The 19939-nt window shown below is 49.2% G+C and overlaps 1 protein-coding gene and 1 long non-coding RNA gene across 12 annotated transcripts in view; one reads left to right on the top strand and one right to left on the bottom strand.

Annotated features, from left to right (window-relative positions):
• The window catches only part of PTPRE (protein tyrosine phosphatase receptor type E), a 182721-nt gene that overhangs the window by 43232 nt on the left and 119550 nt on the right, over nt 1–19939 (bottom strand). For all 11 annotated transcript variants that reach the window (XM_077945607.1, XM_077945608.1, XM_077945609.1 and 8 more), the window contains one exon: nt 1051–1166. In XM_077945607.1, coding sequence (XP_077801733.1) covers nt 1051–1166 — 116 coding nt within the window. The remainder of the gene's footprint in view (nt 1–1050; nt 1167–19939) is intronic.
• LOC144331030 (uncharacterized) lies at nt 11366–18241 on the top strand. The gene is made up of 2 exons (XR_013397865.1): nt 11366–12404; nt 12959–18241. It is a non-coding gene; the product is annotated as an uncharacterized LOC144331030 (long non-coding RNA).

Below are 19939 nucleotides of genomic sequence, written 5' to 3'. Positions count from 1 at the left end.
CTCTGAGGTTTCAACATGAAGAGGAAAAAGACAGGTGGGCGCTTAGAACTGCTCTCCTCACTGGAGGTTCTGTTGCCAGAAATCTTCACTCTTTCCTCCTCCTGGGACCAATGGTACATTTGCAGGACATTTGTCCAGGGTTAGAAAATCATGTGGGGCCCTCGGTGTGACTTTGCTCACAAGCTCCCACCCCCACTTCCCTCTTGTCTTTTCTGCATAATGCCTAGACATCACAGTCCACTCATGAACGCTTCAGCAGGCATCTCGAAAGGCAAGGACTCTTCTTTTTAAAAATAAAACTAACCATGATGCCAATATCTGACCTAAAATATTAAGAATAATTCCTTTTTTTTTTTTTTTTTTGAGACAGAGTCTTGGTCTGTCACCAGGCTAGAGTGCAGCGGCGCAATCTCGGCTCACTGCAACCTCCACCTCCTGGGTTCAAGTGATTCTCCTGCCTCAGCCTCCCGAGTGGCTGGGAATACAGGCGTGCACCACCACACCCAGCTAATTTTTGTATTTTTAGTAGAGATGGGGTTTCACCATGTTGGCCAAGATGGTCTCGATCTCTTGACCTCGTGATCCGCCCCCTCGGCCTCCCAAAGTGCTGGGATTACAGGCATGAACCACTGCACTTGGCCTAAGAATAATTCTTTAGTTCATATCATTAACTGTCACATCAGGGACATTAACTGTCACATCGCCTCGTCCATGTATGTTCATGGTTGGTTTTCTGCACAATGGGATTTTGGAGGATTTTTAACCCTATTGCTCTCCCGCCTCCAGCCAAGGCTGACCCCGACTCTCAGCTGGGGTCGTAGATGGGACACCTCTAGAACACTAAGCTTTGCTGAACAACCAAATGCTAAGCTAGCTTATTTAGCCTTCCTGTTGTTAGAGGCACAAACTATGAAAAGCACACTAAGAAATTGAGCCACACCATTCTTCTCTTACCCTAAGCCCCTTTTCACCCTCTGAATGGTCCCAGGAGCTCAAGAGGAGGCAGTAAGGGAGGCAGCCAGGGAAAGGGAGAGGGGCATGGGTCCTTACCTGAGGTCGTGGTGGTCTCGTTGCTGTCGACAGCAGTCTCGTTGCCCCTGAGAGCCCTGGCGAGTGGCAAGCTAAAACCCACCAGCAGGAGTGGACACAAGGGCTCCATGGTGGACCTGCAGAGAGGCAGGGACAGGCTCAGAGGTCATCCAGCAGCAGCAGTGGGACCCTCCGGTGCCGGGCAGTGATGATGAGGATAAGAGCCAACTTCATTTCAGGGCTTCCTCTGAGCCAAGACGTTTGCCTGTCACTTTCACGGATCATCTCACTGAGCCTTCGCAACACCAGGGGGATACGGTCACTGACTATGGACATTCACTCAAAGGAGGGAACCAGGACTCAGAGGACCTGCTTGGCTGATGGTTAGTGGGGGCAGGTCGGGGACTGGAACCCAGGGCGATCTCATCCCAGACCCCTGCCCTCCCCGGAACCACTTAGGAGAAATCACTTCTGGGTGACCTAGCCTGGTGTCCTGGACCCTCTACCATCCACCCTCCACTCGCCCTGCTAACTCTACCCCTCCCATTCAAGCCTTGCTCTCTAGCCAGCTGTCCTCTTCACACCCAGCAAGACACTGCTTTTCAATCTGTTTCTTCGTCCTCCTTCACTCTGCCTGGGAAACGTCGATCCTCCAGGGCCTAGTTCAGGCAGCCTCATCGCCCGGCTGCAGCCAAGTTCTCTATTCCTCGCTGCTCCAGCACACTCAGTCTAGCTCCTGCATGCTTGGTCTGGCTCCAGCATGCTCTGCCTGGCTGCAGCTTGACCCTTGCCTCTGACCATGGCCGTGTCTGAACTCTCAGGTGAAGTGGAGGTAAGCTGCCTCTGTAAGGATGGGGCCATGGTCCACTCATCTTGACAGAGCCAATTGAGTACCCTGGGATGCAGGTGAATGTTTATTGGGGGTAGGGGGTAGGAATGCCCAGGGGCAGACCCAGACTGTAAAGTGGCTCAGCACAGAAAAAGGCTCTTTCATGCTGAGGACCCGTGGGCCATCACCTCAGATCTTCACCTGGCACTCCATTTTGCCAGAACATCAGAGCATCACTAAATGTGGCAGTGACTGCTTGGTGGTGTGGAAACCCATCACTAGAGCCTCACTGGCAGGTGCAGGTGGGCAGTGGCACCTGCTGAATGGGATTTGCTGTTGACATTGCAGACATGCAGTGGAGGTGTGCCCCCCTCCACTCCCCACCCCCTGAACCCCATCCAAGGTCAGCCTGTCCCCACCAGCAGCCCTCTCCTGCCTGAGACCTCCCTCAGGGATGCAAATGGACCCCATTTCAGAACTGAGGCCAAGAAACATCCATTCCCCGGCTGCTCACATGTTAAACACTAATGCTTGTAATTAGAGAAGATATCTGAATGAGTGTGAAAAATCCTAATTGTGTTTCAGTAATCACCACTATTAAGATGAAACCATTATGAGGACATTATAACAATTAGCCCAGAACAACTACGATGGTGGCAATCAGCACTTTTACTTCTTTCCTCTTTTTAAATTTCCAAAATACACATTTTAGATTTGTAAAATGAGCCATATACACAAATAATTCCATGAGCACCTACTATGTGCTGGGTATTTTATATCTGTATTATCTGCACAATAACCCCACAGGGCTGAGAAACAGAGGTTCCCGAAGGATAAAGAACTGGCCCAAAGTCAGGCTGGAGGACATGAAGGAACCGTGATTTGAACCCAGGAACCCTGGAGACAGAAGCCCTCACTCCCGCTGCAAGCTGCCCTGGCCCTTCCACAACAGGCAGCTCTGCCCATGTAGGCACACACTGTTTTTAAAAATCTGTTACTGCACACTGCCACAATACTTTTAATATACTTGAGTAAATTACAGAGTAATTGATTGGGGAATATTAATTGGTTTAATACAACTCCAGAGATGCAGACTTCCTAGCTGAAACATTGTCTCATCTCATGCATTAATTTGATAACCCTCCTCTTCAAATGCTCAGTGATCTAAGAGGAGGCTGACATCCTTGAGAAAGACAAAGATCATTTTGTTCATCTATTAGAAACTGAGGTCCAGAAGTGCTCAGGGGAGCCGCAGGTGATTTTCCTGACACAAGCGGCAGTGGGCAACAACCTGCAGAATTCAAAGCCTGTCCACCCGCTGGAGCCCGGCTCTGTCCCCGTTATATTTTAAAGCCAATGACAACTTGCTAGTCCCTGGCCATTCACTCTCAGTGGGCTTGCACGAGTGACCTGGTCCAAATGGTGCTTGAAACAGTGATTAAAACCATGCAGAATTTTAAGGATTTGTATTTCATCCGTTTGTGTTGTGAGCCTACCAAATGCTGAGTATGTAGAGCAGAAATTACATGTGATTTCCAGGACTGATATGAGAAAAGGAGTTTATTTATGATAAAGCAGGTTGTATATTTACTCCCCTCAACCGTCAACCTGCTATCTATTTCATTATAAATCTGTCTTTTTATTCCATCTGATGTCTTTTTAATATTCCTCACTGGGCAAGTCCTTGGGTCAGGCAGCCAGGTAGGCCCTGGAGATGCAAAGAATATAGTCTTGTTTCAGCCCTAAAGTGGCTCATTGAGGAGGAAGGACAGGCAGAAGGATAGCCACCCTGATACCCCACTCCCATGCTCCGGAGACAAGGCCACGGTGCCAAGGAGCAAAGGTGAGGGAGCAATGATTCCTCTACGCAGTTAATGAAACCTTCCCCAGAAATGCAGCGTAGAGTGAGTCATCCAGGATGGAAGGCAGAGGGAGATGCAGGCAGGGGACAGAGGAGCGAAGGGAGCCCAGACAGGACCCACTGTCCAGGCAGTTCACGGTTCTCCGGTACGTGGGAGAAGATGAGTAAGGAGGAAAAGTCTGAAAAGGAATTGGGTAGGCCCTCAATGCCATGCTAGAGTTTGGCTTGGCCCTAGGGCTCATTTTTCCATTAACAATCTACATTATTAGAGTCACCTGGGGGCACGAAGGAACGATGCCCATTCCTGTGCCCAACTCCAGATGGAAGAAATCAGAGTATCTGGGGAATAATGGCTTTATATAGGCTGAAGTTCAAAAACCTTGGCTACGAGCCATGAGTCGCCATGAAAGTTTCCAGAGGGAGCCCTGGACGCCGCGCGTCAGCTCCTGACACAGGGTAGCCTTTGCGGCTGGAGAGTGGTCCAGAAGCCTGAGCATCACCTGGGAGCATGTGAGGAATGCAGAGTCTCAGGACCGTCCCAGACCTCCCACCTTTTACGAAGGTTCCTGGGTGGTTCCTCTGCTCATCAACATTTGAGACGTATTGATCTAAGCAATGTGTGTTTAAGAAAGACCAAGCCAGGGGCAATGGGAATGGAAAGGAGGGAGGGAGTCGAGAAGGATTTCAAGGGTAGGGTCCATGGCAGTGGTGATCAGTGGGATGTGGGTGAAAAGTGAGGCAGCAAAGGTATTGGGGTTTCCATCTTGGGAGCTGGGGTGGGAGGGAGCATCATTCATCAGCTGAGACAAGGAGAATGGGGGCTCTAGGGTGGGGATAAGGATGATTTTTAGCGGGAGGCATAAAGCAATAATATAAGCTCCCAGTTACCGAGCTCCTATGAAGCGGGATAAGCTATCTGAGGTTCTGAGATCAATGACCTCATCAACCCTCACTGAAATCTTTTTTTTTTTTTTTTTTTTTTTTGAGACAGAGTCTCGCTCTGTCGCCCAGGCTGGAGTGCAGTGGCACGATCTCGGCTCACTGCAAGCTCTGCAAGCTTCGCGTCCTGGGTTCATGCCATTCTCCTGCCTCAGCCTCCTGAGTAGCTGGGAGTACAGGCGCCCACCACCACGCCTGGCTATTTTTTTTGTATTTTTAGTAGAGACGGGGTTTCACTGTGTTAGTCAGGATGGTCTCGATCTCCTGACCTTGTGATCCGCCTGCCTCGGCCTCCCAAAGTGCTGGGATTACAGGCGTGAGCCACCACGCCCGGCCTCTTACTGAAATCTTACGAGCAATGTCCTGTTGTTACTGAAGATGAAGGGCTGCATTAGAGAGGACGGTGGAACATTCCTCAGGAGACTGCCTGTAGCAGTTGCATTTGGTGTCTAGGGGCCTCGTCAGAAGGAGAGGTGGGCTGCAAGTGCAGTATGTGGGGGAGGCACTCCTTGTGGGGGTTATTGGAGAGGAAGGCCAGGGTCAAGGCAGCAAGTTGCAGGAAGTCACTGCAACAGGGCCCGAGGAAGGGAGCTGGGCAAGAGACTGGGAAACAGTGGCTGGGCTGGGGGGAGGGCAGGAGGCAGGTCGAGGTGCACAACCAAGGGTAGGAAAGGGATTTTCCTGAGCCCCATCCACTTCCCCACATCCCTGCCCCCTCTCTTGGAGTGGTCCCCTCTCTCTCTTCACCCTTTACTTGACCCTACCAGATTTTGAGGTTGAGCTACCTGAGATGGAGTCTTTCCTGGGATCACACTGTCTGGCCCTGTGTAAGGTGATTTGGGTTTTGGACCTCTCAACCAGCCCAGGAGACCCCAGAGAGTGGGGGCTGTCTCGTGTCCCCATTTCCCAGCTCCTGACTTCCTCCCTGGCCACCTCAATAATTGGGGCTTTCAGGGCATTTGAGGGCAAGGAGCCATCCCTGGGCTAGTGCCTCTGGGCAGGAGCTGCCCAGCTGACCCCTCTGGCCCCACCAAACCCGAAAGTGCCCTTTCCAGCTGGCCCAGGATGTCCAGCTGTGGACTGACCCACACTGCCCCCTGCAGCTCCAAGAGGGTAGTGTTTTCTCTCTGCAGCCCAAACCCATCACCTACATGGTCAAAACCTGCAGCTGTTTTGCTTTCAACTAAGAAACAGATGAGGGTTCTTCTCAAGGAAGCAGGAGACAATGATTTGGGAGCCATACTCAGGTTTCAAAGCCACTGCACTTAAAAAGAGCCCCTGGAATGGGTCGCACGTAATTTCTCATCTAAACCAGGACTTCTTGGAGAGCAAACGAGGGGGCTATAATGGTTCAAAATATATGCTTCTCTAAAACATTTATTGACAAATGATTTGATTTTATTAAGCTGGAAGACTATTAAGTAGTTCTTCTCACAAAATATTTTTAATCTGAAAACAAAATAACATATTAATTTTATACATATATTTAAGAAGAAATATTTCTGGAGGCCCAGGCAGACAGATTGCTATGAGCTCAGGAGTTTGAGACCAGCCTGAGCAATATGGCAAGACCCCATTTCTAGAAAAAATACAAAAAAATTAGCCAGGCGTGGTGATGCGAGCTTGTGGTCCCAGTTACTTGTGTGGCTGACGTGGGAGGATCACTTGAGCTTGGGAAGTGGAGGTTGCAATGAGCCAAGATCATGCCACTGCACTCCAGCCTGGGCAACAGAGCCAGACCTTGTTTCAATGACAACAACAAAAAAAAAAAAAAAAAAAAAGAAAAGAAAAAACCTTTTGGTATTGATTATCTGAAAATAAAATGAGAGCATAAAATGATACTTATTCTCTTATCTGTTCCTAATATGTTTCCCTCAATATGTTTTTCAATGTTGAGGGAAATGTTTTATTAATATTATTATTAATGTTTAATAATTAATATTTATGTTTTAATTTTTTAAATAAAATTGCCTGCATTATTTTCAGATTAGCAGTTTGTGAGCTCTCATCATTTAATTCACTTTATTGCTTCCTTGTTTTTGTGGAAATAAGTTTTAGTGTCTTCCTGTTCATAACTTCATTTGTTTGTGTGTTTGTTTGTTTGTTTGAGGCAGAGTCTCGCTCTGTTGCCCAGATTGGAGTGCAGTGCTACCATCACGGTTCACTGCAGTCTCAACCTCCTGGGCTCAAGGGATACTCCCATCTCAGCCTCTCAAGTAGCTGGGACTACAGGGGTGCACCACCATGACTGGCAAAACTTAAGACTTTTTTTTTGTAAAGATGGGGGGTCTCATTATGTTGCCCAGGTTAGTCTCAAACTCCTAGACTCAAGCAATCCTCCCGCCCTGACCTCCCAAAGTGCTGGGATTACAGGTGTCAGCCACCACCATGCCCAGCCATAACCTTTGTTTTCAATAATTGTAACTCTATAAAATTTTCAAAAGCCAAGAGTTCTGTGTGTGTCAGGGGGCAGGGCGTGGTGGGGTTGGGTGCTCCATTTATTGAATCCTTCTGTAATATATTTCCAATTAGTTTGGAACTAAACTAAACTCACTTAGGGCCTTGTTTGCAGAAAGGTTCACCATCTTTTTAGGACACTTAGGTTTATTTACAAAATAATTCTTTGAAGCCTCGAACATTTCTAGAATCTGATTGATGATGAGCAGGAGAGAGAAAGTGCATACTACAAAGCTGCAGTGTCTTAAAAATTCAACATCAGCCTAATTACCATGAATTTGCAGTTTAGTTACTCTGTGTACGTGTAACTATTTATAAATTTTGACATCAACAGCTTCTATTTTAACTGATGAGATGTCCAATTTGGACACAATTATAAATGCTGTGAGGGTGGGCATGGTGGCTCATGCCTGTAATCCCAGCACTTTGGGAGGCTAAGGCAGGAAGATCACTTGAGGTCAGAAGTTCGAGACCATCCTGGTCAACATGGAGAAACCCTGTCTCTACTAAAAATACAAAAATTAGCTGGGTGAGGTGGCGCACACCTGTAATCCCAGCTGCTCAGGAGGTTGAGGCAGGAGAACCACTTGAACTCAGGAGGCGGAGGTTGTAATGAGCCAAGATTGTACCACTGCACTCCAGCCTGGGTGACAAAGCAATACTCCATCTTGAATAAATAAATAAGTAAATAAATGATGTGTACATCACGATCAATTCCAAGTACAATACATTTACTACAAATGCCGAGCTTTACCCACACTTATATAATATCATATTCCTAATTCCCCCACAAATAATTTTATCATGACGCTGATTCTTCCACTGCATTTCCTGTGACATTAGTAATTAAGTCAAGGCTTTGCCTTTGACAGGAGCAACATCCAAGTTGTATTGGGATTCCATGAAATGAATTAAAAAAAAATAAAACCACTATGGGAATGGACTGATTTTGTTTGAAAATCACTGCTTGAAAACGACACTGATGTAACACTGGCATCATCTGATGGTTCATGAAATTCTTCTACCCTTGGGAGCACTAACAGCTATCACTTCACCTTCCAGGTTTCACAGTGAAACCTGGAATTGAAGATGAGCAAAATTAGCTGAGAATACTTCTTTGATCTAAGTGAAAAGTCATGCTTTGTGAGCAGTTGGCAAAGCACCTTCAATTTATCATCCTCAGGCGCAGGGGTCTTCAAGCAGCCACTTAGTGAATACTGATGATCTCTTAGCAGCTTTTTATTTCTTTCTTGCTTCTATGTGGTCAGCGATACCATTACAGCCCCCGAGGTAGTTAATAAATGTTTATAAGTATTTGGTATAAATTACAAATTATTCCAACATTATCATCAACTTTCTGGAAAAAAAAATCAGGGCTTGATACGTCTTTTCTGGTTATTCCTGACCTACAAGTTTAAGGCAAACTCAGAAAGTTCTACTGAAACATAATTTAAATAGAGTTGCAGATTCACACCATACAATAAATGCCCAAGCCCATCGAAGAAGAGAGTTCAGACTGTTTTTTACAAGTTGTATTGATTTCCTACAAATATTTCAAAATCCCCTACCCTGTAATTTCTCATGTTTCCCACAGATGCTGATGACCATGGCATCTCACAGGTCATGGTGTGGGCCACAGCTCAACTGGCTGGTACCACAAGTGGCCAGCAGGAGCCCCAGCCTTGAAGCCTCCTCCCACCACACTGGGATGCCAATGGGAGTTGGTTCTAATCAACTTTTCTCCAAGGGCACTTTTTCTTTTCTAACCCGCCTGTTGTCCTTGAAAGGTAAGTGTTACTGACATTGTGTTAGGAAAGGGTGATGAAGAGAGAGAAGATGGTGGCTGTCATCTTCCAGATTTAGTCACCATTAGAGACAGCCTGTTCCTGGCACAGGTGTCTCCATCCTATGAGGAGAGCATAGCAGAAGCTGGGAGGCACAAGTGGACAGCCTATAGAACCTTCCTGGATTCTGTTAATGCAAGTATTTCAACATTAAAAGTTTAATTTTCAGCCAGGCATGCTGGCTCATGCCTGTAAACCCAGCACTTTGGGAGGCCCAGGCGGGTGGATCACCTGAGGTCAGGGGTTCAAGACCACCGTGGCCAATATGCTGTAACCCCATCTCTTGTAAAAATACAAAAAATAGCCAGGCGTGGCGGTGGACGCCTGTAATCCCAGCTACTCAGGAGGCTGAGGCAGGATAATTGCTTGAACCCAGGAGGTGGAGGTTGCAGTGAGCTGAGATTGCACCACTGCACTCCAGCCTGGATGATGGAATGAGACTCCATTTCAAAAAAAAAAGTTTAAATTTCAATTGCTGTAAGATGAAAAATATGGAATAAATGTGAAAGTGGACAGGACACAGGGACAACAAGCAGAAAATAGGGCTGTCTCCGTTGAAGAGGGAAATACGGTCCCCTGGAGAGAATGCAGAGACACGGCGTGGTGTGGTGGGAACTGAGCCCTGGGGCCCTCCAAGATTTAGATCTCTGAGCCCTCTGTCATGAGACCTGCTCATATTTTTCCTTCTCTCAACAAAACACATCTTGATTTTCCCCTTACTCAGTCTCACCCACATTTTGCTGCCCTGAAGATTCACACCTGAGCCAGGCAAGGAATGCAGCTTTGCTCAGGTCCGACCGATGGCTGCACCTGCCCCTCATCTGGCAGAGTCACACTCACAGGTACTTTATGGTCCCTAGGCCATTGCTTATTCAGAAGAGATGTGCTTTATCAGAGGCTACCTGGCAGGGCCGTGGGAAAGATCAATATGGGAAACAGAACCACTGCCCGAAACACCCTGGGCCGGAAAACAGCAGGGCCCACACAACACGGCTCCATCCATCTGCCCTCGGGGCTCAGCAGTAACGGTGTGAAACAATGGTGCTGGGAATGTTGGAAACAGCACAGCCCTCCTGCTGTCTCCCACTGAGAAGAGGGCACCCAGTGCTGAGGCCTGCAGCCCCTCCACAGAGCCTCTGCTCAGCGGTGTGGCTGACAGAGGAGATGCTGGCCAGCTGTGTCCTAGGCCTCGCTGAGTGCAGCCCACCCTGGATCAGACCTCCAAAAGTGATGATGGCTGGACTAAGCTCTTGTGGGTAAGTTTATGCTACACTTTTGATTTCAAAGAAATCCATTCAGCTGCTAGTTGAGGGGGACTCTCTAGACTCATGAGTACCTGCTGGTTGGCTTATGTATTCACCCATGCATTCATTCAGCATTGGTTACTAAGAGTTGACTGCCAGGATCTGGAGAGACAACTAAACAAGACAAACACTGGCCTTGGCCCCTCCTCCCACCTCCCCACTTCCAAAGCTTGCGATTCAGCCAGAGAGAGAAAAGCCTTCAATAAATAGAATGCAACTGCGATGTGTTAGGCGGGGGAAGCACACAATGTGGTAGAGGCGCCCTGCAGGGTGCCTGCCCCTGTCCAGAGGGGTCTGGAGGGCTGCCTGGGGAGAAGGGGAGTTAGCCAGTCCAAGGGGGCTGGGGAGGTGAGGGAGGCCTACAGGCGACAGAGAGCACAGGGCCCTGGGAACCCACAGAACCTGAATAGGACACGGGCAACCAGGACTCTCCCCTGGCAACGCCAACGCTCAGTGTTCAGAGATGTCCAGGAAGACCTTTCTGGCAGGATTATCCATGCATGTGGCACCCCTCAAGGCAGGGCCAACTCTCATGCAGGTCTCTACCCTGGTGCCGTCTCAGAGCTGCCACAAAGGAGGCGCTACACGGGTGTTTTTGAAGGAATCACCATGAAGAAATAAGGTGTCAGGGACTGGCACGCGGATTCTCTCCAGCACGTCAACTCATGGCACTTTCTGAAGGGCCCAGGCCACGGAGCCTGAAGACCCAGCTGGTTTGACATCTGTCTCTGCCTCTCTTTCTCATTAACTCTCATCCTCTCTCTCTCTCTCTCTTTCTCCTCCCTCCACCCCCAGAGGAGGGCCTTTTCCAGAACACTTAACCTCTCTGCACCTGCTTCCCAATTAGTGAAACAAGAGAATCCCATGAGATCACAAATGAGTGAGTCGTGTAAACTGTAACTCAACAGGCAAGGGCTGGTTATTATAATGGCGTGGCCCCATTGTTCGCCAGGGCAGCAGCCGTGCTGTGGGAAACTGCAAACTCAGCAAAGCGAACGGCGGTGTTTGCTGAGTGGACACGGTCTCTGCCACCACATCTTCCTGGGAGGGCCTCGGAGGGGTGAGGGAAGCCCACGTGGGGAGCCTCTGCCGTTTCCACAAAGGAGCCTGCAATTCCGGAGCCTGCATCTCCACTGGGGTCTGTGCCTGTGTGTGCCCCCTGGGTTTTTCTTTGAGGTTTTTCATTCTCCTGTGATGGTTGGTGGGGGGATGGAGATGTGTCCTGTCCCCGCCTCCAGAAAAGCAATCTCTCCACAAAACTCAGAAGCAGCCTGGGCGGATCTGACTGCTGAGGCATTGATGCCTAAGAGCTGTCTGTGCAGGCAGGTGGGTGGAGGAAGCTGGCGGTCCCTAAGGCCTCAGCCCTGGTGATGCCCACTGTGGGCGCCTTAGGCAGGCCTGGGCTTACAGTCCGTCTCAGCTCAACTTGGACACATGCCATCTTTTCCTCATCCTCCTCTTCTTGAAAGGCTTGTTATTCAGCTGGAAAATAGACATTTTTCAGCAGATTTTCTCTATTCAGAAATAGACTAAAGCTTCTGCTGGAGTCTGGCATTATCCCAGAGAAAGGAGACCCACGGGCCTTCAGCAGTGCACCGCCCGCAGGGAAGTCATCCAGTCTGGGCATCCTGACTCGGTTCTCCCGCGGCGTCCTTCTCATCTGCTGTAACCGAGGTCAGGGAGAAGGCCCTGGGTGGTGTCTGGCCTGAGAGGGTCAGTTGTGCTGCCTGCTTCAGATGCCCCATAGGCTGGCGACTCTTCTGGTCTTTGGTGCTGACGCCCACAGGCCTGGCTCACAGTGGGTGCTGGGTCAGGGCAAGTGGAGAACAACAGTGCCGGGAGCCAGGACCCACCCATGTGTTAGAGAAAGGCAGCAGCTTGGAAACCTGTAGGCGGGTCTCCCGTCCACTGAGTCACCAAGAACTAGGAGCCTGCAGCCGGTTGGGAGGATTCTGGAGGTGCTCTGCCCCCAGCTGGGGCCCTGAGCCCCCACGAGGCTTCCGCGTGGGGCATCTGATGACTCACATGGACCACAGCACAGCAGCCCAGTGGGCTCGGAGTTAGGAGCTGGAGGATGAAAGCCACCCACTCTTATCTGCCTCTGAGGAGTCTGCAATCAAGAGGGAGGATGTCCCCACATGGTAAATAACCACAGGACGGGGCATGTGGGGCAAAAGGCAACTGAAACGTGGAGACAAATCCCAGCGGGAGGCCTCTGGGGGGACCCTGAGCAGAGACAGAGCAGGATAGCGCTCTGAGAGGAGGACAGCCGAGGCCAGAGGGGATAGCATTCAGGACAGGGGCCAGACATCTGGGGTGGCCAGGGCTGGCCTGGGGCAGCATGGAAGCGAGTGGCCACGGGTGGGGACTGGGCCTCATCCCAGAGGGTCTCAAGGCCTCCCCAGGGATGGAGGCTTCTTGCTGGGGACAGATTCCCGCTCCTGGCCTTGGCTTTGTGCTCTGGGAATGAAGGCTGCACAACCCAAGAGCCAAGGAGCCCCGGGTCCCAGTGGGCTGCTCCGCTGTGCCTGAGGGAGTGGGGTCTCAGGGACAGAATGGGGCCACCCCTTCTGCTGGGCGCTGAGGGCGACCCTCCTGCAGCAGGGCGGTGGCCCTGGCAGCCTGTCCACATGAGGGGCTGAGCCAGGGCCAGGTGTTCTGTGTACCATCTCACCTTTGCCCTGTTTTTCCTAAGAAATGCAGATTCTGTGACCTTCAGAGGCAGCTGGAGAAAGAAAAGATGGAGGAGATCACGGCCCAGCAATTTCCAGCCTGCGGTAGGCAGCAGGTTCAATGATACACTTGAGGTCCTAATCCCTGAGTGTGGCTGCGTGTGACCCGAGTCCCTTCTGCCTGCCAGGAGTGAGGCCACCTGAGATCGCAGAAGGGACTGGGCAGGAGACAGGTGCAGGGTAATCCAGATCCCATATTTAACCGACGGTGAGGCGGCCTCCTTACTTCTCCCTGAGCCTGGCAAACATGGCTAACCTCCTTTGGAGAAGTTCTGTGAATCACGTGTCTGACGCAGGCTGGTGAAGTACAGTGTTCTCCGGAAATCCAGCGGTCTGCACCATCAGTGTCCTGGGCTCGCTGCCTCTGGAGACTCCCACACCCCCAGCCAAAGTCAGGACCCTCCCCTGAAACCTCTGCCATGACCTGTCCTGCCTTAGGGAGGTGGAGACCCTCAGCGTGCAGGTGTCCCACCTCACTGTGCCTCTCAGCTTCTTTGTTTCTGCCCAAAATACAGGCTCCTGAGTGGCGTCCTGTGGGTGTCCTGGGACTGTCACCTGCCCTCTCTCAGCCAGGTGGGCTCAAACGGCAGGGGCAGCATCTCTGGTCCAGACTGGGGTCTGTCTCAGTTCATTTATCCAGGATCTTTAGGCAAAAAGAGAAACACCAAGGATTATCCCCTTTCAGGCGAGCTTAGCCTGCTTTTTCGGGCTCTTCAAGGCCTATCCATCCATGCACGGAGAAATAACATGCATGCTGGTGTGGAAATGACGCCCGGATACCTTTCCAAAGGCCCCATGGCCCACTCTTCCAGTCTCCATCCTGGTCATGCAGGTGCTGACCCACATGTTTCTGGGTTAGGAAGGAAAGCAAAGGTCAGGAGGCGAAGGCTGACCCCTTTATCTTCTGATAAACCCGAGAGCAGAACAGCCTCAACAAGGATAATTACAACAGGGAAATGGCATTCCTGGCCAGTGGACAAGCACCTCCTTTAAACTACACCTCAGAGCCCCACTTTGACTTGCATCCTATGGGGTGCTGGTCAGTGGGGGCTGAATTCTGGGGTGCTGGGCATCCCTCCACCATGCAGGCCCCACAAAGGCAGCCGAGGAGGGACAGTGCTCGGAAGCAGACAGCCACACAGACCACTGGGCTCCATCAGGCCTCTCACCGCAGGAAGCACAGGCTGGCGAGGCCAGAGTTAATTCCTCAGAATAACTGCTAATAATACAAATCAACCTTTTTGGACACTGAGTACATACCAGGCCCTGTGCTAAGTGCTTCTAACCTAAGCGTCACCTCATTGCCTGCTAATACCCCCTCTAGGAAATAGGGACTATCATAAGTCCTGCCCACAGGCATGAAAACCACAGCTGTGGGTTGACCCTCTCTGCGTCTGTATCTAATACTGCACCTGTTTTCTATGAAATCAGGACAATATGACTCATAGGGCAAGATGATTATTTGTTATACATGGAGAAAAACAAAAGCTCAAATAAAAGAAGTATGTTTTCTGAAGGAGAAACACAATTCAGACATTTTCCAAGCTTCAAGTATGAATATACTTACATGGATGAAAGATTTAAAGAATAACAATAAAAAACCCTTAACCGTAAAATTTGTCGACTCAGCAAGTTTCAGACGTAGCCACGGTGAGCTGGCCTCTTTGGAGACGGTTTTGCTTGTTAAAGAGAAAAGGATGCAAAGGGCTTGCTTTTTATCTCAGTTGGTGAAGGTTGGAATTGAATGCTTTTGAACAAAAGTAATTGCCTGTGTCTAAACGTAAAATCACTGAAACATTACTAAAAGACTGGCAAAGAAGTCCAAGTGTTAAGAGAGAAAAAGTGGGAGAGGAAACAGGCAGAGAGAAATAAGGATGAGAGACTTGGTAGTGTCCCTGGTCTGGCTCTCACTGCAGGGACCTGAATGGACCCACAGTGTCCTCCAGGGGTCTGGGGAGTGGACCAGCTGTGCTCTGGACAAGCCCGAGCTGACTCACTAGAAGTGGGTGTTGTTCTGTATCTTCCTTCACTGAAGACAGATAGGAGAAAGGCCAGGTGTCAGCCAGGTGGAAAGGAGGAAGGGATAAAGATGTACTGCTTTGTGCTGGCCGGCAAGGCTGCAGAGGGCCTCTTGCTGGACCCTCCCCTAACAGTCCCCCAGACAGGCAGCGCCCCTCTGCCTTGGAACACAGATGGATGAGGACAGGGAGGTCAGAGATGGTGAGGCATCTGCCCACTGCACCTGGCTGGCCAACCAGAGAGGCGCTGGGGGTTTGAGGGAGGAAGTGCTGTGTTCTTTCTTCTGCAGCCTGGGGCCCACCTGGGCCATGCAGGGTCAGGCCACACAGCCACCCACCATGCATGCATGCCTGGCCTGCCAGGGATGAGTTGTTTTGGGGTTTCCAGAGATACATGGGAGACTCTCGGGAGGCTGGAAACTGAATTCTGAGCACACCCTGGGAGATTGTACCCCCGGAAGTACCTGGCTCTGGTGGCCAAAGAAAGGCAGCCATGGACACAAAGATGTGTCTCCCTCCCCTTATACACATGTCCCCTGCCCCTATACACACAGGCCAGGTGTGTTCAGAGGCATCTGAGGTCCCTGGGGAACAGACAGTGCCCTGGGAAAGAGGGTGACCCAGGAGGCTGCTGGGAGCTGGGGAGTGGCCGCTTCCCTGGGTCCCCTGGAGCAGATTCTGGTGGAAAAGTCCAGCCCCACATGCAGGGCTCTGCAGGCAGCGCTGCCCGCGGACCCGAATCCAGTGCAGGCATGGAGGCCCCAGGGTTCAGGGAGTTCCTGTGGGGATGAAGAGTGGCACTGAGCTCCCTCCACGTGAGGCTGCGTGGAGAGGCTGCAGGGTCTGGGAGGAGCTCAGGATGAGGGCACAGGGTCCAGCTCCGACGCCCAGGCCTACTCCTGACTGTGTGGGTGACTATGGAGGTGATGTCTGCAGTTTACTCGTCTATAAGTGGGGCAATAAAATCTATCGCTATTTCCATACTCAAACGACCACGTCCTGACCTCACCTCCCCAGTGGGAGGCTTGGAATCTGCAGATGGGGTTTCCTTGAGTGAAGAAGAAGCTCCAGCAAAGCTAAGACAGAGAAACCTAAGCCATGGGTCCTCACTAGGGAGTCACAGCACTGACCCCATTCCCTGATGCTGGCAGAGTAACAGAGTGGTAATTTATCGTAAAAGAATTTTAAAAATCCATGATGTCTAAGAGTTAATAATGCTTCATAATTCATTTCAGTGCTTTTTCCTTTTTCTTTTTCTTTTTTTTTGAGACATGATCTCATTCTGTCACCCAGGCTGGAGTGCAGTGGCATGATCATGACTCACTGCAGCCTCAAACTCCTGGGCTCAAGCCATCCTCTCACCTCAGCCTCCTGAGTAGCTGGAACTACAGTTATGCACCATCATCCTTGCCTAATTTCATTTGTACTTTTTGTAGAGATGGGGTCTTGCTATATTGCCCAGGCTGGTCCCAAACTCCTGGCCTCAAGTGATCCTCCCGTCTTGGCCTCCCAAAGCGCTGGAAATATAGGTGTGAGCCACTGCTCAATGCTTTCTTATGTAAATGCTGCAGAAGCCTCAAGTGCACACCTGTGGATTATACACTAAACTTTATTTGATCAAAGAATTTTTTAAAAAGCAAAAGAAATTTTAAAGCCACAGGAAGTCCCCTGATGGGCTTCCTCCTGGGGCTCCCTGCCTGGCTGGGACTGGGCAGGCCCAGATGCTGAGGGGGTGGGACTAGCACAGGCACAGGGTCTGCCCGAGGACTCAGCAGCACTCTACCCAGGCCAAGGACCGGTAAGAACGCTGGAGGGTCAGGAAGTCTGTTAAGGGATAATTTCAATTTCCTATGCGCCAAACTCTAATTCTCTAATTTGCATAATTCCAATTATGCACAGTGTCCTCTTGAAAATGAATAAAAAGTAAAGAGCTTATTCTGTGAGAATTAAGTCTATCTTGATTCCAATAAAAACGACAGACCCACAGACAGCTGGAGACACAAGGAAGCTTCTCGAAAGCACATTTTCTCAGACCCTAAAGCCATACTCGAATTCATTTAATCAACAACCAACAAGCCCACTGGCTAATTACCCATTTAAAGCATGTGAACTTTACAATAGCTGGGGCCAAATAAGACAGAATGAACTATATATAGCCTGACTTTTATTGGATACATTTCCGCCCTAAAGAGGAAAATTATCCTTCTTGTCTCGAAAGAACAAAGCAAGGAAGCCCCTGAAAACCTTAAAGTGATAAATCTTCATTCCTGAATGGGGGTCACATAAAACCAAAGATGAAAGACAAAGGTTTCCTTACCAAATCTAAAATTTGAGAACAATGTACAATGTCTCACAATTCTTCATGAGATTTGAAGATTACCAATAATTAATTTTTCCCATCCGTGTAGCAGCTGATTGTCATTTCAAATAACATATACCACCAATACCACCAAAGATACTGATTGAATCCTTTACTCACTAAAAATTACCGCCTAAGCAGTGACAAGATAATTGTGTTTGGGATAGTCTTTGGATCTTACCAAGACCAAATTATTATAACAGAGTAGACTATGATCACGAAAGCGTGCCCTAAGACAGCAAGGTTAACCTCCACAGACAAAAGTAAACTACAATTAACAGACACCGAGGACACTGCCCTCAACACTTTTGCAGACTTGTTACTTTTTCCACTAGAAACTGCCGTGGCTCTAATGGAAAGCACCATCAATTTATAGAGAGCAGTTCCCCCCTTATCTGTGTGGGATATGGTCTAAGAGCCCCTGAAGCCACAGATAGACTATACTCTGCTTTTTCCTACACATACGTACCTACGTAGAGTTTATTCTCTAAGTTGGGCGCTGTTTAGGAGGTTAACAACAATAATAAAATAGAACAATTTAACAATATGCCGTCATGGAAATCATGTAAACTTGGTCTCTCTCTTCTCTCTCAAAGTATCTTGTACTCTACTCACCTATTTTAGAACACAGTTACTATGCTGTTTTCTATATGTACTGTGTATATATACTATGCTTTTTCCTACACATACTATGTATATGTACTATCCTTTTTCCTCTACATACCATGTATATATACTATCCTTTTTCCTATATAATGTACATATACTATGCTTTTTCCTATACATACATACCTACATAAAGTTTATTTTATGAATTAGGCACAGTAAGAGATTAACAACAACAATAAAATAGAACAATTCTAACAATATCCTGTTACCGAAGTCACGTGAACGTGGTCTCTCTCTTCTCTCTCAATATATCTTGTACTCCACTCACCTATTTCAGAACATAGTTACTGTGCTGTTTTCTGTATGTACTATGTATATATACTACGCTTTTTCCTATACATACTATATATATGTACTATCCTTTTTTCTCTACATATTATGTACATATACTATCCTTTTTCCTATACATACTATGCATATATACTATCCTTTTTCCTATATAATGTATATATACTATGCTTTTTCCCATACATACATACCTACATAAAGTTTATTTTATGAATCAGGCACAGTAAGAGATTAACAACAACAATAAAATAGAACAATTCTAACAATATCCTGTTACCGAAGTCACGTGAACGTGGTCTCTCTCAAAATATCTTGTTCACTCTATTCATGTATTTTAGGCCACGGCTGACCGTGGGTAATTGAAATTGTGGAAGTGAAACTACGGATGGGGGCCACTATCGCAAATGCAGATGGCGCTCTCTACTCCCCGGGAGAGGCGCTCAGAGTCATTTTCATTGTCTTCATGATTGTCTTTTCACATTAATGAAGACGTTCAGCTGCCACAGCCTGTCAAGATCACTATAATTCCAAGGGTGACTTTGGAGCAGCGATGGTGGTTTCTTTCCAGTCGACCGTCATCTCCCGGCCCTTGTTCACAGGACTCCACTCTGGCATCACACCCACCTCCAGCGCCCCTCCCAGGCTCCTGTGCCTGCCTGGGGAGCCCTGCTAGCTGTCTCCGCTGGTCATGATGGCTGGCTGTCCACTGCTCCACGTGCCTCCCTGTCTGCTTTTCTCTCTGAACTTGAACATGAGCTCCCGTGAGTCAGGGCCCTCTCATGGTTTTGCACCTTCTGGAGGGGCCTCCGGAGGGACAGGGCAGAGTCCAGAGCGGCAGCACCCTGTGGAACTGTGCGAGAGTGGCCAGGAGGAGTGCAGGGAGGTGTGTGCCTCCCTCTCACTGGGGCAGTCAGCACGGGGCAGGCCAGGCCCTGGGCCATGGATTCCGAAGCTGCCGGGCACCTCCTGTTCTGAACCCGAGCTTCATAAAACGCCTGGAGAATGCCCAGTGGGGCCTTGGGATTCCCCCTGCAGGGACAGGAAGGTTGTGAGAGGCACAGCTCCCACTTTCACAAGGCCTGGGGGCAGCCCTGGCCCTGCCCTGTTTCCTCGCTGGGCATCGTCTCAGGCCCTGCCTGAGTGCTTCTCAGGGAGCAGGGTGCTGGGTGCACCTGGGGACTCAGTGCTGCCGACTCAGGAGGGGCCTGGGTGGTGCTGTGAGATTCTCCAGGGCTTCCGAACATGGTAAAGGCATTTTCAATGTGATGATCAGGTCAAGACCACCTCTTCTACCTTGTGACTTTCATTTGACTTTATCTGGGCTGTGTCGGAAAATCAATTTGTCACGTCCTTCAAACAGGATCCATGAATAAACCAATACCTCCGTTACCGCGTCCAGGGGAGACGCAGTGATAGGACAATAAACTATTGATGATCAATAACTGATGCATCCTCTAGGATCAGTCCTGAACACTGGGGCCGACTGTACTGGAAATCAAAGCCTTGAACAGGAATGTAGACTTGCCATCAGAGTCAAAGAGGCTGACCCTCCAGCCAAAAGCAGCCTCACGGGGAGCATGTGGTAAGAGATACAGCAAAAAACTTAGAAC

Source organism: Macaca mulatta, chromosome 9, assembly GCF_049350105.2.
Source record: "Macaca mulatta isolate MMU2019108-1 chromosome 9, T2T-MMU8v2.0, whole genome shotgun sequence".
Classification (NCBI taxonomy): domain Eukaryota; kingdom Metazoa; phylum Chordata; class Mammalia; order Primates; family Cercopithecidae; genus Macaca; species Macaca mulatta.
Note: the sequence above shows the minus strand (reverse complement) of the source record. Positions and strands in the feature narration are given on the sequence as shown.